Genomic DNA, 24,966 nt, shown 5'->3' on the forward strand with positions numbered 1-24,966 from the left:
AGTTCACCCACATAATTCCAGACCACTGATGCAGCAGTCCTTACCCAACAGTAACACAGACACTTAAGCATTTCCTACAGATCTGGAAGAAATGACTGCTAAATCCAGAAGTGTTTTGCTTAAGCAAATACCCTCATAAATCTTCATCAAGTATAAAAAAAACCTGCTAAAATCAAACAAACAAGCCACAGAAAAGAATAATGTTTTAAAGCTCTGATGTAATGTCCAGTGCTGATCAGCTATTCCAACTGAATTATGGCTTCACTGCAGTGGAAGTGTCCTTATTCCACTTGCCTTGGAACCACTGCTTTCAGAAGCTTAAGAATCCTGTGGTTACAGAACCTCTTGTCTACATAAATGAGACCCAAATTTGTTTTTCCGTGAGTTCTTGTGGGTCAGTGACCTATTACAAAAACGTTTCTGATGAAATCAGGTTCATTTATTTTCATGTTGTTAAAATAAACTTCTTTGTTTTGTGGCCCTGGTCAGAAGTACTAATGCAAACCAAACCCTCTCACTGAAGCATTGCATCCTGCTCCTTGCTACTGCCCTCAGCCTCTCCTGCACTTTTCCTGTGTTTGGACTCCTCCTGTGCTGGCCTATTGACAGAGCTGCTAATGGCTTCCCTTGGAAAAGAGGGGCCAATTTTTAATTTTTTTATAATGTTTGCAAAAGAAATAAAAGGTTCACTCTTGGACCAGCCGTAACCAAGAGCTTGGCTGTCCAGCAATGGCTGAGTAATATATAACTATATAATTATGTGCTACAGACAGAGCAAGCCATGAAATTTGAGGGTATTAGTGCCCTCTAGGAGTCCACAGTACATAAACACAGTAATTAGGAACTATCATTTTTCCAAATGCACACACCCAATTAGAAAATATCACCTCTACACATCTTCAGAGAGTAAGTGGTTTCTTATAACTATTTCATTCACTGAATAGTCCCCAAAGGGTAAGAAAGTGACAGCTACTGTACCATTTCAAAATTTATTTCAACAAGAGTCCCATAAAAATAAACACAGAAACAGGGTTCTTCGACAAGACTCATGCACAAGCAAGAGTGGAGGGATTCATCTTTGAAATAATTTATAACTAATCCAGGTTTAATTTTTTTGGTGGGATTTTCTGGTGGTTTTTTTTGCCGGTTTGTTTTTTGTTTTTGCTAAATAAAGATGGTCCAGTAGAAGCCCAAAGCAGCAGGTAGTGCAGGGGACTCACAAACCATCAGCTGATCAAGGTGCACTTGTTCTCCTGCTGCTTTTTACCTCTTCTTCCCATTTTATCTCCAAATTGCGTGGACAAAACCTACCCCTTGCAAGGCACTCATCAGTAGTAGAAGGATGACATTTCTACCATTTGGGCATGTTTGTGTCCCTCATGTGAAGTACAACTCCAATAAAAGTGTCTGGTGTGCAGGAACACACGTTATCAAACCTACAGCTGACACACTTGGAGCAAGTCTTGCCAGGCTTACTGGGGATTTATTTCCTCAATTCATCTGCCCCTACTTTTCCAGTCCTGAAACCTCAAATGCAGCAAATGCAGACCTTTTTTTGGCAAATTGACATCTTGCCATAATTTCAACAGGGTCACAGGGAAAGGACAAGGCAATTTTTAGTTTTTTCTGAAATGACCGTAAGAAATAAAAACTATTTCCAAGCACAAAACCTGTAGTCACATCTCAACAACTCATCTGTGCACAAAGACACATACTTCAAAATGCTTGCAGGAATGCTTGACTAATTTCAATAAAAACTAAAGTTATGAGCTTTAGTATAGGGAAAAAAACCCCCAACATCAAAATCCAAGCCACAGATGCCTCTCATTTGAGGTAACACCCTGATCAGAGCACATAACACAGCTGAACACTGCTCTTTTTCAAGTGCCCTGCACCCACAGAATGACAAAGTCTGCCTCCAAAAAAAGCCCCAAATACATTTTTTTCACATTAAAGCTTTTTCTTACGCTTCTGTAAGTCATGTTCCCAGTGATGCTTCTAAAAATCAACTGACCTTTTCACAATGTGGTTTAAACTACTGAAATACTTAGCATAGAACCACAGACAGCTTTATTAAGACACTAAACAGGAGAGTGACTTTCTACACAAGCAAGACGCAGGCTGGGCACGTCTCAGAATTACCCAGGTTTTGCTTCTAGAAGCCATTTCATGCTTTTTTTGTTGTTGCTGTTTCACCAGTCTTACTCCACTAATGATCTATACTTACACTTGAACCACTGTGTCTCCCAAAAAATAAACAAGTTCTACCTGCAAGCCTCTATTGACAGGAGAAGGTAAACACTAATTAATCTCGAGATACTGAGGCATGGACATTACAGAAGTGTCTCTGTGTGAATAGATACAGCTTGGTTAGTATGCTGCACATTTATATTACACAGTATTAGGTTCTAACCATGAACAGAATACATATTATTAGAAATTCAGTAAAAAAAGGCAATTTTTTTATTTTGCTTTGTTAAAAAATAACATGAATTCTCTAGTTTCAAGGTTCTAGTGACCTGAGCCCTGCGGTACATCCTTTGAAGAAAATTCAGTGAGTCGCTATGAATAATTCCTGACTAAACTGGTGGCCACAGATATGAAATCAACAAAATTCAAAGGGGAATTCGCATATTTTGGACTATAAAAATGTTAAGACAGTCTTAAAGCCTTAAGAATGCTTCATTTTGGGATGTGCATTTACTGTTCACAGTACATATGGAAAACAATTTATCCTTCAGGGACACTACCATTGTACTATAGCCAAAATAAAGGAACGTTTTTTTCTGAAAAATGAATATAAATGATAGAATAGTTTATTCACCATATGAACTGGGTATCTGCACGAACTAGGCCTTACTCGAGTATTTTCTCGCATCCTTAACTGTTGTGAGAATCTTGACTCTATATGGAAATGTATGTACCAGACATCTTGCAACATTCCCTCCCAGAAAGGATGACTTTTTGGACTAATAGTTGCAAATTCCCCTCCTCTCCCAGTTTTATATTGACTGTATCTCTGAATTGTGGGAACAGCAACACGAGAGCTCTTTCAAATAAAAAAGACAAATAATCATTGCTGACCGTACCTGATACATCACTCACACAAATGACTAACACTTCTCTAAATTACTGGCAGTTAAGTAGTGTGATAAAAGTACATCTCAGTGAGATCTTCCAGAGCAGCCAGTGCACAGTATTGACAGATAAGTGAAGCATGTGAGCCATATCTTGGGAACATTTATTTTGGCTCTTTGAGCCAAGAGCAGCACATAATGCTGAATCAAAAACCAATACAATATTAATGAGCTTCCTTCTTGCTTCCAAGAACTAACAAAGGTGAGCTGTCAGCTTGCACCAAGATGAGACTCGATACAGGGTAGTATTGCATTCCTCCCCAGTGGTTGACTGAAGTGCACTGTTCACACTCAGCCTGTCAATATCTATTTTACTATTTTATCCTTTCATTTGTCAACACACACACACTCCCCCACATAGATCCACCAAGAGCTACTCTGGCCTTGTTACTGGTTTTGTCCTGTGTGATTCTAAATGTAAAGTATCAACCACACGGCTCAGCAATCCACCATTTGCATCTTGCATAGTGCTTTCCATCATATCTCATGAACAAAACTTGCATTTATCGTTTTATCTTCTTGTTATAATTCACATTCCTCAGGGAAGATACTGATTTTGCCTGGATTTTTGTTAACCAGCTCCTTAGTGGTGACTTGACAGGTCTGCTCCAAAGTCAGATACCCAGCATGAGCTCCTGCAGGGCTGAAGGGCAGCTGGAAGTCCATTAAGTACCTCTGCTCCAGGCATGATGAAGCACTGCCAAAGCATCTCAGCCCCCTCCATAAAAAAGACAGAATATCCCTGATACTTAAAAGGTGGTCAGCCAGTTCAGCAGGGGTAGAATTAGATTTGGAAAAGAGAAGCAGTTCAGTTCCTTGCAACAGGTGAAAATCAGAAAGTCTCCATTTCTGGGATTGACTTACAGCCAAGCCAGCTCCATATCCCATTTCCAGCAGCTGTATACAGGGCAAGGAGGGATCATCCTCCTCTACACCACTGCCAGCTTTCCACCTTTTCCATCTGGATTTCTCAGCTGGCTGAGGGGGTGCTGTATTCAAAAGCCCTCAGCAGGGACGACTTTGATGAGTCTGATTTGTGCACTCTGTAGGAAGGGTAAGTGAATACCCCTCCAGGGTACAGCCGAGAGGAGATTGAGCCTTTCCTCCAGACTCCTGGTTCTGAGCCAGCAGCAGGATCAAACTGTGGAACTCTGTGCAATAATAGCAGGAAGGAACTTGTGAACATGGAAAGCTTCTACATGAGGGTGTTGCTGCTACTCTATTGCTATCAGAGTCAGAAAACTAAGCAGATGAGACAGTGATGATAACATGGTCCACCCTTAAGCAGTAAAAACTGCATTACAGCCCCTAGAAACTGCAGACCCACACTCCAAAACAACACAATTCTTGAACAAAGTAGTCAGACTGTACCCATGCAAGCTAAAACAATTAGTGCCTCTAAATAAATTCATAACTTTACTATGTATTTTTCAGAGACATTGTCTGAAAGGGAAGCCTTGGATAAACCCCAGACTTGAGAGTAAAGAGGAATGGAATGGACTTGAATAATACTGGAAAAATTCTGCAGCACCAAATGCTCCATTCTCCATGATTGTCCCATCAGCATCCAGGAATAAAACCAGTAACACCCTGTCAGATACTCCCACCCAAAACATTCTGGCTCATCATGTTGGACTTCTCACAATGTAAACAGTCACACAGACACTCATTTGAAAAGCAATGCCAAATGTTCTTGAAAATGCAAGGTAAGAGAGACTGCTTTATCAGATAATTGGTTACAGGATTCCTTTTTTTTCATTACTGGAATCATTTCTCAGAGGACGTGGGACAAAAGTTATTAACAATATTATTTAAATATTAACCAATATCAATAAATATTATTTAAATTTGCAGGCATCAGCCAATGCAACAAGGAGCTTCATATTGCTTAGCTCACAGATGCAGGCAGAACAAGAACTAAGTACTAATCTATCCTTCTAACCAGGAGACCAAGCCCACACCTCTCCAAGTGTCACAAACTGAATTTCAGTTTTGTATATTCTTTGCCAGCTCCCACAGAGAGTGGTTAAGTTTTTAACTGGTGTCTGATAGAAACTGTTTTCCCTCATTTACAAAAGATGGCACCACTGACACCCAGACTGTGACCTGGGGTTAGATACCACTTCACCCTCATGAAGGTGGGCTGCTGCAGCAGTTCTGCCCAGCAGGAAAGTGTAGTTCAAGTTTTGACATATCCTGGCTCCTCAGGAGCCAGGGGGATGCTGCTGTCTTTGGTGTGAATGCAGAGAAATCCATCAGTCCAATGTGCAGAGACACCTTCAGCAGCCCCTGGGCTGTCTCGCAGCAAACCTGGTACTACACCAACTCAGCTGTGGTAGTGGGAGCAGCAAGAGGGAAATACACAATTGATAAAACTGATTAAACATCCAGTCACAGCTCAAAATCCATTTTAGGGTGTCTTTGTTCTCCTGCATTTCCAGATAAGCATTTTATGAGCATGGATTTCCAGTTGGGTGTGTTACCCACCATGTCATAGGAAAATGGGGACCAAAAACAATAAGGCTTTTTTCTGAAAGGTTACATTTGAACTGTGTGACATCTTTACAGATCCATGTGGCTTCTGAAATGTGTAGTGCATGCAGCTCCAGCAAAAACACCCAAGCTGCACATACTGCAAACCTTGTGCAAACACTGCAGACTGGTCCATGCTGCCAAGGATTGGCTTTTGTTTACAACAGCAAAGAACTGCCCAGTGCTTTTATTACTTTCCTGGATACTCTGAAGCACCCACCAATCTCTCCACTCAGCATGGTAATTGTGGAAGATGCTTTTTGTATTACATGATTTATTCAAAGCCTGTTCAATCTCAATTTATGAAATCCAGATTGTGAAGCACCATATAAGAATTTATTCTTTTCCTTAGCATCTTTGGTCACTAATAGCAATTTTGCAGTACACTGTGCCAAATAAATCTACTTTAATACCTTAATCACGCATTTGGGAAGCTGCTTACAAAGACTCAATGCACAGTGGCATCACCACAGTTAAAAATGAAACAATTTCCATTTTGACCTCTGTCTTCACACACACCAAACCAAAACCATACATGTATATGCTGAGGTTAAAATCTGGATTCTAGCTTTTTTGCTATTTTCTTAGAGCTAATTATTTTTCCCAACTTTGAGAAGATTTGATTTGGCCATGCTTATACATTTTTCCCCCCTCCCCTAAACAACAAAAACACAGTTTTAGTGCTTTCAGATGTTGAGATCTTTTATGCTTGCTAAAGACACTAATTTGAGTAGAAAGAAGCAGCCATCAGCCAAAGTCCAGTCTTTTGAAGATTATAGGGCTACGTGACAATTTCTGGCAGTTGGCCGTGGAAAAGTCAGGATCTGTTGGTGTCTTATATCCTGCCTCATTTTTCACATAAATGTGTGACGTACATCTGGCTCTGGAAGAAATGTCAGTTCATCTTTCAGGCCCACCAATTCGCCTCTTGAGCCTCTTGGCGTGTGAAATTTCATAATCATTTTATCCTAAAACCATACACGGTGTTAATAGCAAAGCATAAAAGTGAAATGCTGAAATCCAAAAGAGGGCTCAGCTACCTCACCACTAATCTTTATGTTCTGGAATAAAGCTATACAACCTTGCTGCAATAAAAGCACCGGAAACATTCTGACTTTTCCACTGTGGTGAGTGCCACTGGTCATTCCCAGGATTCTGCATCTTAGGATTCAGCAGAGCTTACATTGAACAAACTGAATTTTGCTAAGAGAATGGGTTAGATTCCTGCATTTTTCAATGCTGAGTACAAACATGCCAAAATAAGAAGTGGCTTCTACCTTCTACTTGCGCACTTCGTTTCTCAGCTATGTGCTGTCACTTTAAGATACCTTGCATGACGTTCTTTCTTCAAGATATGGCCAAATTTTATTGAGCCAATATCCAATTCTGACAATATCCTCCTTCGATGGCATTGTGAGCAATATTGTCCCACAAAAAAAAAAAAAAAAAAATCAGTGTAAAATCCAAATAACTGGAGAGGCATCCCCATGGCACATTTGGCAGCAGTGGGTATCAGCTCTAAAGACATTTTATTTAAAGTTTACTTACACAGGACATGCCCAACAAAATTCTGCTAATTTGGTCAGATAATAACGATGGAAGTGCTTCAATATCCAGACAAGTGAAAATAAAATGAGCTACAATATTCACCGAAGTCTGTGCCCTTTGAATGATTATCATGAGGAGAGGAACAACGTACTTCCACTGTTACTTTGAATGAAAAACCTTTATATGTGGTATTTTACCAGGAATAGAAATTACTCCTGTTCTTTAAAGTTTGACCCAGTGCAGCTGCTTTGTTTAAAAATAAGTTAATGATTACTTTTGCATCCACTTCAATAGATCAAAAAAGAACATTATTCCAAAAATCAAAGCAATATAAGTGATTTTTATTTGTTATTTGAAAGAAATTAAATGGAAAAAAGCCAGGTTGTTTTTTTTTTTTTTAATGCAACCCACATACTTTCTTCATTAACATTTTGCAGTGTTTGACAATACTTAATAAAATAGTTTTAATATTACCTAAAATGCTGCAATTTAGCCTTTATAAGTTAGGCCAAACTTTCCACAGTCCATTCTCCAAAGCCTACTCACTCATAGCAAAAAAGCCAGATTTATAGTTTTGTCCTAAAAATGATTTAAGCTAAAATACCAAAAAGTTGCAAGTTTCCAGGCCTCCCTTTCATACTACATTAATTTAGGAAATATTTTAATGACAGGCAATCCTAAAAGAGAAGCAGAGATGCAGTATGGTTAACAGGCCAAGTTAAGAGTTCATACAGGGGAAAAAAAAAGTTGGGACTTTCAAACACCACAGACTTAAAGAGACACCATTAAAGGTATCATATTTCCTGACTTCTGCTTTCACAACATATATTGTTTTCATTTGCTGGCAGAGCAGGCTCTGCAGAAACAGAACACACCGATGACACTTGAGTTTTGTTTCTGGCTACCAATAGCCAGCCCTTCTCCTGGAATTTTTTCAAAACTCTTTCAAAATTTAAGTACCTGAATCTTTATCTAAATATAGATAGGAGAAAGATTTATTTATATATTTATACACATATATAAAATGAGCTTAAACTAGGACTGTGTAGGTAGGATACTGACTCCTCACGATGAGCTATAATGTGAAAAAACAGTATTCTACAATGTCAGGTTATGTTTAATTTTAGAAAAGTAAGCTGGGGGTTTTTTTTCTGAAATAAATCAGCTATGGCAAAACTCTGTGCCTGAAAGTACTTTCTAATTGAATATAGGTGAAAATCTGTCAGAATTTAAAACTCATCTCCCTTATTGCCATAGATGGAGCTTTCTGATTCATGACAAAAGTACTGAGTAAATTAATTTTAAATGTTCAGTGCACTCGTTAAACAACTCAAATGCAAATCTAACCCTGAGATCATCTGAAACAGCTTTAGTACAGTATTAGCTCAATACTCCAGACTTCTCTTGAACAATTGCAAGTGGGCACTTAACTCTTGAAAGCTGCTTTAGAAAATATCAATGGGAAAATAACAAGTCCTACAAGAAATGCCTTGCAGATAAGAGTTACCAATCAAGCATAAAAAGCCTGCATTCCAAACCAGCTTGTGATATTATTCTAGTCACCTATCTCTAACAAAGTATAATTCCCCAAGTTATTTCAGTTTTACAGAGATTTTGTTCTGCTCCCACCATAAGCAGACAGAATTAACGATAATGCCAAGGAGCACACCCAGCTAAGGGCAGCAGTTGGATGTAGAATCAGTATAGTCCTTTTTGATATTTAAGTTTATACTCCTGCTGGGCCAGGAGGTTTCTATAAACCAATTCCAGATCAAGAGACATCTTATATTCACCTTCTCCAAAAAAAAAAAAAAAAGAAATTAACTTCATTGCTATCAAAAGCAGAGGAAATCTACAATCTGTCCTCATCTAAGTCTTCCATGATACCCTGGAATCCACTGCTATCACTGGCATTGTGCTACTTCAGAGGAAATGAAGCTAATCAGAAAACTAAGTATCAAGGCAGTTTTAGAAATACTGTGATTCTCAAATGAGACAATTGCAATTTCCATCTGCATAGACACATATAAGTGCAAAAATATACAATAATATGAAACTATTATAAAAATCTTTTCATCCACATATCAATTTTAAGACTTTCCCAGATAATGTCCTTTTGATAATGTTATTGTGACTCTGGTTTCACTGCCAGTTCTATTTTCTTGGCAGCCACTCTACATTTTATTTCAAGTATTATCTATCATGTAATATAAATTCAGAGGTGTTTAAGAGCATACTTTAATTTAGGCAGGTACTCACCTCTCTCTCTCTTAAAGAAAGTTAATTTTATTATCATTATATATTATGGATGACCATTAACAGAGAGGTGGAAAGTCTGTAGCTTTTCCATAGGTATAAATAGAGATACTTACAGCCGTTCAAGTTGTTTCAGATCCTGAAAAGCACCACGTTCTATCACACTGATCTGATTTTCTTCCAAGTGTCTGCAATTCCAGAAATACCAGTTAATTTTAACACAAAATAAAGGCATCCCCACTTCTCTTCAAACATTATTAAAATGCTTTTCACCTAAACATCAATACCAGTTTTAATCGGAGATTATTAAAAAATTAGGGCAGAGGAGCACTCTTTCTCATGGTCACTAACAGGGAATTGACTCCAAATTTGCCTCCTGACCTCCACATTTGGTAAATACTTTTGTTTCTAAACTTCTGTAACCACAACATTTTTGCTTAGAAAGGTGTTGGCCTGGAGGCTGTTGTTACATCCCTGGTACATTCCTAATCTTTCCAGGATATTTATGTCACATAATTGAGATAAGTGACTTCTACAGCCCACAGCAGGAACCCACTCAATGGCAACGTATTTTTTTTGTCCACACTCTGTTCTGCACAGATTTCAGGCTTGCTCTGGAGCAAATCCTCTAAGTATTCCAAAGGGGTTCCATCCCCCCAGGAACAGCAGCTGTGTCCCACTGTACAACAGGGTGCAAAAACACACGGGACAGGTCCCAGCTTTCCCCTGAGTGTGATCCTGCTTTTCTCCCCCCCAACACCAGGATAAGTTACAAGCACAGGAGACTGACTTCTCTCTGATTTACAGTGTGCAGGGGATGACTGCCATTCACACACAGAAATGCCCTTGATAGGTGAAATGGAAGCCAAGGAACCAATATTCCAACAGTCCCATTTGAGGTGACCTTTTCCCTCCCTCAGCGCTGCCTTCCAGCACACACCCACTCCTGTAGGAGCACTCAGGTGCAGGGACCAAACACCTCCGAATATTCTATGTGGCTTTAGCTAAAACACAGACAGGAAGAGCTCAGCAGACAGTGAGTCTGGCCTCAGGATGACCAGGGAAAAGCACTGTTCTTGCCTGTTCAACAGCCACTCCTCTGAGGATGCTCAGAGCTGCTCGACTAGATAGGAGCTGAGGGCACAGACAGCAAGAGAGTATTCCACAGAGAAGACCAAGAAGACGAAAATACAAAACTACAAAACTCAAGCACATGAACTAGAGAGTCATGTGGCTTAAAGGACAGGGATGAAACACTGCAGGAGGAAAAGGAAAAAGGAGGGAGCTAGAAGGGATAAAAGGAAAATGTGCACCAAGGAGTATTTTGCACGTGTGGTGTTTGCTTGAGACTGGAAGATTTTTTTCTGCAGTACAGGGCTACAAGTTTCCAGGTCACCTGTTTCTAGCCCTCATTCTGATGTGTGCAGGACTAGGCTACCTTTCTAGGAACACTGGGACAGGCTGCAGATTTCTCTCTTCTCACCATAACCCCCAGCAAACAGGCAGGGAGGAAAAAAGGAAAAATAGGAGTTCAGTAACAGAATTATGAAAAGACCATAAGAGAAACCAAAGAAAAGTTAAGAAAAATCTGAAGGATGTTTTATTCCAATGCCTTCTGTGTCAGACACCACATTACTCAAAGTCTGAGCAAATGAGTTACATGAACCTGGAATGAACATGGGACAAAAGCTCCAGGTAAAGATGGCAGTTGGACATTTCAGTTATTCCTAAAGGCATAAAAGACTGCAGCAGCATTAGGCAATGTCTGACACTATAAAAACCCAACCACTATAAAAACCCTACTGACATTAATATAGTAGAGAACATTTATTTTAATAGACTCTCAAAATGGTATTGACAGTTGGGATGGGAGCCAAGGAAATCTAAACAACTCCTCTGCTAGAGATGAAAGAAACACCACAGGAACAAAAAGTCTTCCCATAGATTTGAGGTGTTTCCTTAGTATATGACAACTTGTTCCCAAGTGTTATGGCAGCAGGAGAAAAGACTCACCTTTTCCTTAGCAGGACTTAAATAATCACTGGGATTATCACTAAACAACTGTAACAGTTCAACAGTTGCAGCTTTAAGGGCTTGTTTTAGAAGATAATCAGAGGAAAACTTTTCATCACTAACTTAGTGGCGCTGCTTGACGTCCATGTAGAGAAAATAGGAAACCAGGAATGACAAAGTCTGCAGACTGATGTTCAAGGCCTATCTAGAGGTATGCTTAAGCTCTTGACATACTCTGAGATCATGAGACAGCACCACCTGAAATCTTTGTATTTATGACTGTATACTAGATCAAAAAAACTCACCAGTTTCCTTGTGTACAACTTCTACAGCTATTCTTAATCAACTTCTACTTAATACTATGCTATTAATGGGACTGTACCTTAAAGTGGCCAAAATCTGAAAGTCCTATTTGCTAGTGTTTCAATATAATTGATTTATGCATAAGTGATTGTAAAGCAGACCAAAATCTTTACCACAGGATTTGTTCAAAGCCAGTAAGAAACAACTAAACAGCTCTGAAACTACAGTCACTTAAGTGTAGAACTAAAATTTACTGTTTCACATGACAAACTGTTCCAGTTGCCTGGTTTAAAAGAATACCAACAATTGAATAATGTGCCAAGATTACTAAAATTTAGTCTCTGGAATTATAAACATTCTAAGTAGTAGCACCCTAAAATAGTCTCGTAAAAAACAGACAAGTTTTGTGTTATACTCACAAGACACGAAGATTCTTCAGCCCCGTGAAGTCTGTCTTTGTGATTCTTGTGATGTTATTTTTCTCTAGATCCCTGCAGAGGAAAAAGAAAGCAGTATTCAGACACTACAACTGACACCCAAAATTCCATTAGCAGAAAGTATCTGCATCACTGGAGCATCCCCCAGCTGCTCAAACTGTACAAACAAACATTTCCATTAAAATCTCAAAAAGCAAGTCATTGATCCTGATGCATTTTGCCTCCTCCTCCTCTATGCTGCTCTCACAGATGAAGTTTCTCCCATTTTTAGTTCTGGTATCAGTGCTCACTGTATGCTTCTTCCTCCCTCAGACTACAATGCTCTAAGAGGCTGTGCATATCCAAGACAAACTCAGTACAAAACAGTTGAAACAAGAGTACAGGGCCCCAAAATTGTTATTCTAAACCCAGGTGAGTCCAACCTGCTGCAGAAACTTTGGCCACACAGAGCCTGAAAAGAGCTCAGCTAAGTTCAGTGACTCCTAAGCGTGGTCCTACCCAGATGACTGGAACATTTACTGGTGCTATAGGACCTGGCTTGCCATTTTCTCCCCTCTAGACCTGCCTTTGCCAAGAACCCCTAAAGTTCTGCCAGCTGAGCACATCCTGTTGTTTGGCCTTAGACAGTCCATGGTTTTTAGTCCTGTCCACACAGTTCTCCCTGCCTCAGGGACAAGACAAACAGCTAGTCTTCCTTTCTAGTCTTCATGCCATCAAAAATACGACATGTAGACACAGAATGTATAAATATTTTTGGCATAACTTTTTCAAACATTTGACATCAATCTTTCAATGAGTCTAAGATATAAGCAAGACTTTAACTGGATTGAAGCAGTGTGTGATGCACTAGAGCACAGAAGTAAGTGCTTAAGAATATTGGAATCTACTTCTAATGGTTATTGACAGACATCAAAATAATGCTAATAAAACCCTTAAGTCATAAAATGGATTATAAACAGATTTTACAAATTGTAAGAGATAGTTCATGCATCTTAGCATGAGACATTTATACAACACAAGAAAGATTCTCCTGTCAGGAAAGCACAGATGGAAAGTAAGGATAAAGATAAGGAAATGAGGAGGGAAAAGAGTCCCTGTGTTTCAGCTATATGAACAAGACAGCCAGTACCCCTACTTGACTTATGTCAGCTGTATTTTAAAAGGTTCACTGAAGAAAAGAACCACAAAGCCTGTAGAGGGCACTTTCATTGCCTGTACCAGCCATTCTCTTCCATTTGTCTTTATCCTGTCGATTGACTCATGCTTTTCCCCAAGAATACCTTTGAATCACTGCCTACATTTTTCAGATTTTCCAGCTTAATTTCCTCTTGTGTTCTCAGTTCAGTTCTACCCTGGTGCATCATTAACTACTCACTGGTGTGCCAGTGAGCTGATTGCAAGAAGCATTGGAAAGAATTACATCTGGAGTAAGCAACACGTAAATAGCTTGTGTTTGACTTGCACGTTGTTCCCCATCTGCTTTTCATGGCATTCCATCACAAGTTTTCCCTTTATCTCAGAGAAGCTCTAGCAAAACACAGCATTAAGCTGGTTGGAATCCCCCAAGGCAGAGAGGAGCCAGCCAAGGGACATGGAGCAACACGATGTCCATGGCCCCAGTTCTTGTGTATTTTGGTAAGACTTGATCCCAGCACAGCTTTGCTTGGCTTGAACAAGTGCATGCAGAACCACCATTCCTGCCATCCACACAGCAACCTCTCCACTGCACCCCCCACACCCTGTCTGAGACACCAGTCCCACTCATCAGCACAATTCCTCCCTGCTTTCAGCCCCAAGAGCACTCAACATTCTTCCCCTGGGGAAACCTGCAGCTCCCTGTTCTGAAAGACTTTAACATTCCTTGATCAACGCATATCTTGAGATTGCTTTTTCCTCTACTCCTGCAGATTGGCACAGCCTATCCTGTATACACAATATCAATCATTCAATTAATCACTTACAAAGTTTAGTGTCTAAGGGAAAGGTTTCCATTTCTGTTATTCGAATTACTTGCACAATGCCCTAACCTTAAGGAAAACATTCCTCATGAAGTTCACTTTCCTCAAACCATAACTGCAGCCTCTGTCTCTTTTAAAAAAACAGTGTTTACCTTCTGAACATTTGCCTTTTCCAGCATGCTCTGCCTCAAGGCTTATCTGCCATTTGAAGAAAAACAGACTAAAACTGTGATGAACTACATAAAATTTCCTCCTCCTGTTCACAGTAGGTCTAACAGTGCTGCAAAGCAACAGATTGCCACAGGTTACCCCATTAGTCAATTAAACTTTGTGACTGTGAAGTTACTGAACTAATGCAGACATTAGTGGTTTACAGCTGGTATTTGTGGGCAACATAATATTTTATGTTTCCTTTATAAAGTTTGGCAGCTGATTATGGGCTCACTAGTGGGTTTAAACTACAAAGAGCTAAACCTTAACATGTAATCTTGGTTGGCTTTCAAACACCATCAGCGTTCAAAAGGACTCTTGGAACCAAACAGATTTCTTGGAAAAGAAATCATCTGGGTCTAAGACGTGAGGAAAATGATACCTTAAAGGCAAATTTAATTTATATTTCACTTCAACACGTATCTATATCCAGATGAAATTAATTCTACATAATATTCTTATTGTGCAGAATTCCTGCATTTTGGGTAGTATGTGGGGCCAAGCAGATCTTGAATCCTACTCAGCACATCTGTATCACCCACAGGACCAACTACTACTCTTGGTCATTTCACATTCAAACAGGACTGTCTCAGCAATTAAAAACATCTAAGAAAACTCCGTTAAGGAATACAGGTCTCTTCTGGAGTGTCAGCAGCAAAGTCAATTAACACTCCATTAAAAAGAAATCAGAAATGATATCTATACCAGCTTTGGTGAAGCTCTTGGCATTAGGTCTCTCTTGACAATTTATTAATTTTTTGAGGATAATTTGTAGGATAAAGCACGCCAAGGACAATGCAGCTACAGCGGTAGCTTTAAGAAAACAGACATGGAAGGAATGACTTCAGGGAGAATAGAAACACGAATTGGACTAGACTGGTACAAGACATCATGAAAGTGAGTTCAGATGAGCTATTAAGGGAGCTTTACTCATAAACATGTCCTGCTATGTTCTAATAACAATTTAATTCAACACATATTTTGTAGATGCTGAAGACTGAGTCACACAATGTACACACTTATTACAAACAGGGATGCTTGGAGCAACTGGAGCAAATCCTGCTTCATTGCAATAATTCCTCTGAATTGCTTCATCTTTCATTCTTCTCTAAAGACAATCAAGTGAATTTAAGACAGACTTTGCAACGTTTTAAAGCACCACCATTCCCAGGAGCATGCCAGGAGTGCACAGATTTCCTCTGCTACATTACTTAAACGTCGGTTGATAATTATTCTGTTCAGCCACTCCGCTCTTCCAAAACATCCAGACACTGTTCTCAGCCCCCACCCTCTTCCTTGGACTGGATAAAGTTTATGACTTTACAAGTAAATTCATTTGTCTCTTCACACTTTGTGCTTCAGCCTTCCGGCCTCTCAAGCCTTGGCAAACACAGCCTCTCATCCTGGACAGCTCTGAGCCTCTCCTCTCCAATGCACAAGATCAGGATTGGGTCTGACACCACATCACCCCCACAAGGAGCAGTGCAGCTTCTAGAGAAGAGCCAATAACAACAGCAGTCAGATGCTGAAGTCTTGCACAATCTTCAGCTCAATAATTCAGAAGTTACATATAAATAAAAAACCTTACACACAATTAAAATCCCTTTTATATCAAGGATGCAAAAATTCAAAGCAACACTACTAAACTGTAGCAAGTTCATATTACAGTCAAATGTTACTTTGCTACCATCTGAACCCACTCTGTATAATAATATCCAAGATAATCTGGATAATCAAGTCTGGGCCCTCGTCATAGTTGTGAATCCTAAACATACCCAGGTCAAATCCTAATTTAATTCCTCAACATTTCCAAGACCGTAGGTTTGGAGTCTTTTAATCAGCTGCTCATTTTAGAGCTCTGGTTGCCCAGTTATGCTTTTCCAGGCACATAGAAGCCAAATTGAAAAGTCTTACTAAAGCACAAAGCAGTTTTCTTTCTACAGCTCTGTAATGCTTTGGTTTTGAAGCCTCTGATAAACGGGCACTGCACAAGTTCATGGGCACACAAAACACAGTCTGATGTTCTTACTGCCAATGCTGCACTCGCTTTAAGACAAGGTTCTATTTCATGCTTTAAAAAAAAAAAAAAAAAAAGACTAACAAATTTTTTTTCTGATCTGAAAAACTACCAGACTTCAGGCCCCATTCTGTTACCTTTCGGTCAGAAAATAAATTGCCTAAATTTAGTTCTCCTTCTAGAAGGAACACAAAGCTGCATTTGGTTAAAACCATTTATTATCAATAAGTACTCAAGAGCAACAAATTTTCCTCTGTTTCAGAGAACTCTCAGGTGCCCATCTGGCAAACACGGTGACATTCCTAACAACAAAACTGAAGATGATCCCTGATGCCCAGTAATTCCATGGGAGTAGCTGATTTTGCATTTCAATGACAAACAAGTCCTAGATGGGCAGTCTTTTGGAAAATACTTATGAATTGTCTAATAAATATTATTTGTCTTTAACCAAAGACAACATTACACAAAATTAAAAATCATGGGAAGCAAAAATAACCTGCTATCTAAGGAGAAGGAGCACCAGACTTCACTGCAGTCCTCAGATATTTCTTCATGTATATTAATAAAGAATTCAGTAAGAGCAGTAGGGAAACTGTATTTAAGGAAAAATTAACTGCCATACACTTCAAAAAACAGCTCTTACCCAAGTTAAACAGCACTAGGATTCTTTCCTGTCCAGCTGCTTCCTAAGAAAGGTAAATATTCATTTCTAGTCATAGAACCTCAAACACAAAGTTTGGTTTCTGTTCCTGTTACGTTTTCAAAGTGGTTACCACACACCAGTTCAAAGCTACACACATTTGTGTCATAGTAAGGACAAACAAATCAGCCCAGAACCCAACACTCTGAAAGGAATCTTGATTCAACCAACACCCCACAATCAACAGGGAAGATGCATTTCTCTTCATCCCAGTTTTGCTATTTTCCAGGAAGGAATGCGTAAGATTTGTATGTCACACAGAACAAAGCTTAGGAATTAATAAAACTCTCTCTTGTTCCCCCTAAAAACAGGTCAGGATCCAACACACCATCTAGAATTCCCATCAAAACAAAACTCACCTGGGACACAATTCATGGAGCTTCCAAATGTTCATGAAGAACAGAAGAAAAATAATTTTCCAAGAAATTTAGGAACACCTGTTTTGAAGTGATAGCACACATCCTTTGCTATGATTAATTTGTACTGCATTCCAAAGGATTTATTTTAAATGGTAAATCAACATTGAAAATGTGGAAGCTAAAATTCAAGTGATAATGAATGAATCCAGATTCCTGGATCTCAGGAGCTACTGATGTTTTTCACTAGCCCGATTCCTCCAAATAACTAAAGCAGCCCTCATTCCTGAAAAACAAAGCTTTTTCTGTGCCACTACACTGCTAAAGGACTTTGTCAGCCCAAACCAGCCCGAGTGACAGCTGAGTCACCCCTTGGAAGTTTTTCTGTGCTTTGTTTTCCCCATCCCCAGTCACCACCCCAGGTAACCACGATCACAAACATGCAGAACCTGAGCTGGAAGAAACCTGCATTTTCCACAGCAATGCATTTTTTCACCACTGACCTGGCTCCCTTGCACTCCAGAAACTTTAAAGCCACGAGGAAAACCTTCTTGATTTTTAGGACAGCTACCTGCAGGGCTGGAGGCAAAAAAGCTGCTCATTATAGCCTCCCCCTCTTTATGAGTGCTTTAGTTCTTAGTTTGGGAACGTGCAAAAACCAGGACCAGGAAAGGGACAAAAATCCACTCCCATGTGTGAATGTACCCACACAGAAGATTCTGGCTGCCCTTTCCAGTCTTCACACACCCAGTATCTGTTTTATTATTTTAACCATTTTCCAGGATTTCTGCTGTGCAGCTAATTAATGGGTATGAACTGCCACCAGCCTCTTAACCTTAAATGACCATAATTCCCAACAGAAAGCACTTGGCAATTCTCTCTTTTGCCTTCAATCCAAGAACTTCAAAGTTACTGCGATAAACTACTCGATTATAACACTATCCTGAAGCCCTCTGGCAGCACAATCTGCATATCTTCAGATTGAACATATTTTCATCTCAAGTTTTGCAATGCAGGAAATGAATTCCTGGGACTGGATTTTATGAAATACACAAATTCCACTAGTTTCCAAATCACATGGGCAAGTATGAACATCACTTCTAAAGAAAGACAAAAACTTCAAAATCATGTTCAACTGAAGTAATTTCATTTTTTTTTAAATAGTACATTTCATCTCTATAAGACTCAAGTTATTTTTTTCTTCTAAACAGCTGACTTTGCAAAAGAGCATGAGAATTTATTTTTATTTCTTCCGAGCTCTAGAAAGACTGGCACTCTCTGAACATTTCTCATCATTTAGTTCAACAGAAGAAAAATATTCAAAGCCCTCCACCTAAGAGGAAATAAACCCACGCAACAATCACAGGTGGGGCACTGCATGAGCAGGAAGATGCTTTGCAGCCAAGGCTCCTGGAGTCCCATTGTGCCCCAAAACAGCAGCAGTGTCCCTTGAAGCAGCAAAGGCCACCTCGACCACACTGTGCCAGCACAGCCAGAGGGGTTTAAGAATTTGAAAGAATTCACTCCTGTCTTGTCCTCTGGACTTTTGACAGTCCATCTGCAATACTGGGTCAGTGCAGGCTCTCCAGGACAGGAAAGAGACTATCAGGAAGGTGCTTGATAACACTTGAACAGAGGCTGAGACACCTAGGTTTGTTGAACTTAAATAAAAGGTTAAGGGGAGATCCTACTGCAAACTACAACCAGCAGTTTGGAGGCTACAGAGCCCCTGGCCTGACCTGCAGTAACAACAAGCAACAGGTGGAGAAACATTAAGAGAAAAAAACAAGCCCTGCCACAAACCACCAATTCTTTCTAAATATTCTTCATAGTTTCAGCAACAAGCAATACTGGATCCAGCAGCATGGACATCTCATACAAGAGTAACAATCAACTCACAATTCAACATTTCATCATTTTTGCTGTAGCTGTTGGATACCACATGTGTGACACTGGATAGTTTCAGTCCTCAGGAAAATTTAAATAGTAATTGAACAGCCACACAATAGTTAGAGTGTGCAAATCCCATGCTGCAGTCTATCATATTTTTGTAACACATATACAGGACAGCTTTTAATTCAAAAAAGGTTAGATCCTTTGTTCTGATTACAGAAGGCTTTCAGGTCTGAGTCAGACTGTTTTCTTTCTGTCTGAACAATGAGAAGAACGGACCTTCAAGGTTAAGTGCCCTAATTTTGTGAATAAGCTGTCCATTCTTAAGCCCATTACAGCTGTGCTTGGTTAATAACACACATTAAGTGTCCAGATGATCTGGAACTGCTTGCAGGCAACACGATTCTGCCCTCATCCTTATAAAAATAAGAAAAAAATTATTTGGCAAACTACAAATGTTAAGAAACATACAAAAAAAAAACCCCAAACCTTTAACTTTTTGCAGCTTGTGCAGTGGCTGAATTCCCCACAGCAGGCTGAGGTGGAAATCATACCCAATGCCCACAGAAAGCTGCATAATGGATGGAGTAATTCAAGCATTCTGCTTCTTCCAAGGAAATACATGTTTGTCTCAGCCTGCAGGAATTCCAGTCTAATTATTATAGTGTACAGGTTTTATTATACACATAAAGGAATTGTTATGCTGACAGCATAACGCTTAACAGCACATTTTACACTCCTGTGTCCTTCACCTCTGTCCCCAGAGCTCTGTACTTGCTCTTGATGTGTTCCAGATCTCATTTGGCAGTGTCACCTGTGCCCTGGTGAAAGATAACACCCTGCAGGAAGAATAGAAGGGGTGGAGGTTGTCCTGGCACTTCCTCGTGTGCCAGTGCACACCTGGGCTAAAGAGACACCTGGTGATGGAGCTCCAGCACAGGAGGGAGGGGCCAAACAGCACCCAGGGGTGCAGAAACACTGCCCAAACCTCAAGTGATGGAATGAGCTAAGTCAGAGCTCAGCTGGAGCTCAAGCTAGCAAGGGTCATCAAGAAGAGCTCCTAGCAGTGCATCAGCTGTAAAATAATAAACAAGATGTGATGGTTCAGTGACAGACAGAGGTGCTCAAAGCCTTCACCAACACAGTCTCCCATGTTCTTGTGTTCAAGGAGGAGAGGAACAGCCAGCAGTGGCAGAGGATCTAGTCAAACATCACTTGAGAACTCCTGACCCATCCAAGCCTGCAGGGAGACAGAACACATCTGTCGGTGCAGAGATCAGGCTGATAGAGCTCAGCCTCGCCCTGACACCTCCAGCACAGGCAAACATCACCTTTGCCTTGAAAAGGTTTAAAAGCACAATATGGCAAAGGGCAGGCTGGTCAGCAGCAGCCCCAGTCTGGTACTGGGAAAGTCACTGCAAATATTACAGGAGCCAGTTTCTGGTTTTCAAGACCCAACTGGACATTTCCTGTCTGAATTCCATGCTCTGCTTTGAGCAGAGGCTGAACCAGGAGACATCCTGAAGTCCCTTCCAACCTTAATGACTCTGTGATTCTACATTTTCTGCAAAGGAAAGGGTAAAACAAGTATTTGTTGTCTTTTGTTTCAAAGGAAGTACAGGGAATAGTAGAAAACTTTAAATAAGAAGCATAAAAAAATAGAGAATACTTTAAAATACAGTTGCTACAGAAACATGGTTTAATATGAAGAAGGCAGGATGTGCACATTATAAAGAGGAAGCAGTACAGTTCTGTGTCAGATAAGCTCAAGCATCATTTTAATTAATATTAAAAAAATAAAATCCAAGGTCAAAAACTGCCCATACAAGAAGTCACTTTTTTTACTTATTTCTTTTCAATTCTTGATCTTATTAGCCATTCCTACTTAAAAACTGTAGCTCTTCTTTCATGTCCAGCATGACCAGCTGGTTACGTGGATTTCAGGTGGTCAGATCAGCCCAGTGCTATTCCAAAGCTCAGAGAGTCACCAAAGGCAGAACTCAGACCATGTCAAGCATTCTTTGGGCCATATTTTCACTCGACTAGCAAATGGACAAAATCATCAGGATCTGAACAGAGGTGTGGCTGTGCTTCAATGTTTGTCACTTTGGGACTCATCTGGGAAAAAAAATTATTCCTGCAAACTTCAGCAGAACCCACATTGCTTTAATTCTGTATTTCACTTAACAGTGTGGTATGTGACTGAATAGATCACAGTGAAGAAACTGCAGAGTTTGGGTGCTCTTCACTAATACACACAGTTTGGTATTTCAGACTTGCAATATTTCACACCAGCTTCTGACTGCTGGATATTCTTGATAACTTCGAAAGACATTCTACGAACAAATAAATTACTTTAGTGAAGCCTGGCATGAAAATCAAGCCTTGATTTCATCACCCTGCTCACTTTCAGACATGCACAGACTAGAAACTCTTCCCAGATCTTTTCCTGGAAAGGTAAGAGAGATCTGTGTTTATGTTTGGGGTTTTTCTTTTTGTTGCTATTCAGGGTTTTGTTTTTTTAATGTAAAAAGCATCTAGTTTCACCAACTCTATTCATTCCTAGCACCACCACACTGAGTGTAACATGTCTATAGAGGCCACTGAGGAGCAGAGGAAGCCAAGAAGTTGCAATAAAATGCGTAGGACAGTTTTAATATGTAAAATGAATTTTGAAGGAAGGGGTGTATTGACTTGAAGTTAGCAACCAGATGTCACAACCAATTTACAAGCAATTTCCTTCACTCTCAAGTAGATTCCCACCTTCTTTGTCCCCCATTCTCATCCCACTTTTGGTTTTGTACTTGCTGCAGTAAAGCTGAATTGATTTCACAATGTTTGCTGAATGAACACAAAACTCAAGTTTTCCTAAAGCCTTTGCACAGAAATCTGATGTTTCAAGGTACTGAAACTCCTCATGCTTATAAAACCACTTTGCACTAACCCTGCTACATGCATGAGGGCCATGGAAGAACAACCTTGGCAATTATCTATTCTATAAAATGAAGTCAACATCAACTGGGAATAATCCATTTTCATCTTCTAAAAAACTTCATAAGCAATTAGCTAAAGAACTTTCCAAGGGGGAAAAATGAACATGAAACCAAAACCAATGCCAAACAAACCCCCAAAAAGTCCATAAAACACTTCTGATTGTTCCTTATCTTCTGCTGCCTTTTCATATGTTATCTATTAAAACTCAAAACTCCAAAGGATCATTGGGCTGTTTCCTACACTTTCCCATTCTTATCTGAGAAACTTATATCCAGATGTGTGTTTTCATCTCTCTGAAGAACCAGCCTTTCCCTTAGGGCTTTATTTCTCAGTATCTATTTCCACTTCTGGAAAACAAGTTCTCTTTGCTCAAGAATTTCCCTTCCATCATTTTTTTTCCCCACCCCTTTTTTCTGGTCTCCAGCTAAGCTCCCTGCTGCATTTATTCAGGCATTGCAGAAATGCACAGTTGCTTTCCTGTCCCATTCCCTAACAATGAGTTCTCTTTTTTGCTCCCCAGCTGTATTCTCAAAGCACCATCTCTAACCAGCTCTACCACTTCAAGAGGATGAGACTGCCACTGCCTCTTCTCACCACTCTACAACCATTTCACACAAGCTTGTGACCCAGAGGCTCCCACATTGCTCAGTGATGCTGTAACCACTGCTGCCCTCCCCAAAGATGTTTCATCCAAGTTTTGCCAAAATCAGCATTTCAAAAACGTTCCTAATATAATGCCTCCCCAGTCTAAACAAACCCATCACACAGACAAAAGACAAAACTGGAGAAAATCCATAAGTTCCCATTAAAGTCCAGGCAAAACATGCTTTAGGACAAACAGGAAGGCACAAGACATGTAAACTGCCTTCTGGATGCATCCTTTCCTTGCTGAAATTTCTCAGAGTCATATTTAAACAACACAACTGTTTTAATTAAACATTGCTGTCTCCATAGCTGTGGACAACCAGTACATGCATATGCAGGATTACTTTAATGGGCTGGATGTCCTGTGATCACATCTGTTATGTGAGCTTTATATGCTACACACTCTATCCTAAACCAGACAGAATGGGCAAACTGCTGTTTGCTATTTCCTTATTGGAAGAGCAGAAAAATCATTAATGTAAAGTTAAACTACATTCTTACATAGGGAATGCAAATTTCTTTGTTCATTGACCTTGGATAAGACAGCACATCCCAAGGAACATGATACAAAATTCTAGGGAAGAGTCTTCCATTTTTGGATGGGCTTTTTGTAATCTTCAAAGGAAAACTGAAGTTTGGAATTGGAATATTTTCTACTTTGGGTCAAATTTTTTGTGAAAAAAACTATTCCAAGTCAAGTCAAACTTTTGTATTAGGTCAGTATCTTGTAATATGACACTGCATTTAATGCCAACACTGAAAACCCTTTTAGGCAGACAGACAACCAAGTACTACTTCAACTTAAAAAGCTGCTAAAATATTTGAAGAAGTGCTCAATATTGGCCAGTGCATACCCAAAGAAAATGTCAGAGATGACAATTCAGTAGGACAGTTTTGCTAAACTGCCTTAAAATACTTGATTTTACTCTGACCTGAGAAAGTGAGGAAGGCTCACAACTCACAGTATCTTTGGAAACTTTCAGGGTTATTTATTAGGTCCCACCACAACCTACAGCAGTAATACCTCCCAGTCTACTAACACTTGTATTTTGTACCAGTTAATTATCACATTCCTTACCTGCCACAGGAGTAAAGGAAAAAGACCAATGGAAAAAAAAAGCCCCAGGATTCAGGAATAGTCCCCTAACTATTAGCATGCACAAGCATGCACCTTGCCTCTGCTATCAAAATGTTATTTTCTTAATAGTTAAATGCTTATCTTTTGACACATTTCATGAGAAAGTTGATTCCCACACACTCTTCCCCTCCACTCTGTGCCTCTCTTTCCCCTCAGTCAAACACCCAACCTTTACAGAATCCAGCTCTTGAAAAAAGTTTGGAGACAGACGTTAAAAGCTGCATTTGATAGTGCTGTGATTTTGGAGATCAGAACCTCAGCTTCACTAACATGAAATTTATTACCATTTCTGTTATCATGCCTAGAAGCACCCTTACAATAGCTCAAGATTTCTTCATGTTGAGCACTGTGCAAACAAAGATTTCCCAAAGGATTTTCTGCAAAGAAAAAAGAGCAAAGGGATGAAGACAAGCAGATGAAACAGAACTGATGAGTACAGCAGACACTGTCCTCAACTCCAACACAGCCTAAGTTGCACTCTGTATTTTTAACTGAAATAATTAAAATTAGAGTAAATTTAAAGTTTCGTAAAACAAACTGGTTGTTTTGGTTTTTTTTTTTTAACAAGGAGTGACCCTCCCAAGAAACACCACCAAAATGGAAGGAAAAAAATAATAAATCTATCAGAAATGGAGTCCATCACCATCCTCCTCACACTTTCTACAAGGCTGTTAAAAATGGGTTACTGATCTCCAAATCATTAACCTCCAGAGCAGTTCATCCCTCCCCTTCCAAGGAGCCCTGGCTGAAACAGAATCACCAGTCCTGTGTCTCTGTAGAATCAAACAATTGTCAAGGTGCAGAGAGAAAACATCCTGAAAAACTGCAG

General features: G+C 39.7%; 1 protein-coding gene across 3 annotated transcripts in view; it reads right to left on the bottom strand.

Moving 5' to 3' along the window:
• The window catches only part of SLIT3 (slit guidance ligand 3), a 469,203-nt gene that overhangs the window by 435,958 nt on the left and 8,279 nt on the right, over positions 1–24,966 (bottom strand). For all 3 annotated transcript variants that reach the window (XM_032124874.1, XM_032124875.1, XM_032124873.1), the window contains 2 exons: positions 12,209–12,280; positions 9,590–9,661 (listed from right to left, as the gene is read on the bottom strand). In XM_032124874.1, the coding sequence (XP_031980765.1) occupies positions 9,590–9,661; positions 12,209–12,280 (144 nt within the window). The remainder of the gene's footprint in view (positions 1–9,589; positions 9,662–12,208; positions 12,281–24,966) is intronic.

The sequence above is a fragment of the Corvus moneduloides genome, chromosome 15 (genome assembly GCF_009650955.1).
Source record: "Corvus moneduloides isolate bCorMon1 chromosome 15, bCorMon1.pri, whole genome shotgun sequence".
Taxonomy (NCBI): domain Eukaryota; kingdom Metazoa; phylum Chordata; class Aves; order Passeriformes; family Corvidae; genus Corvus; species Corvus moneduloides.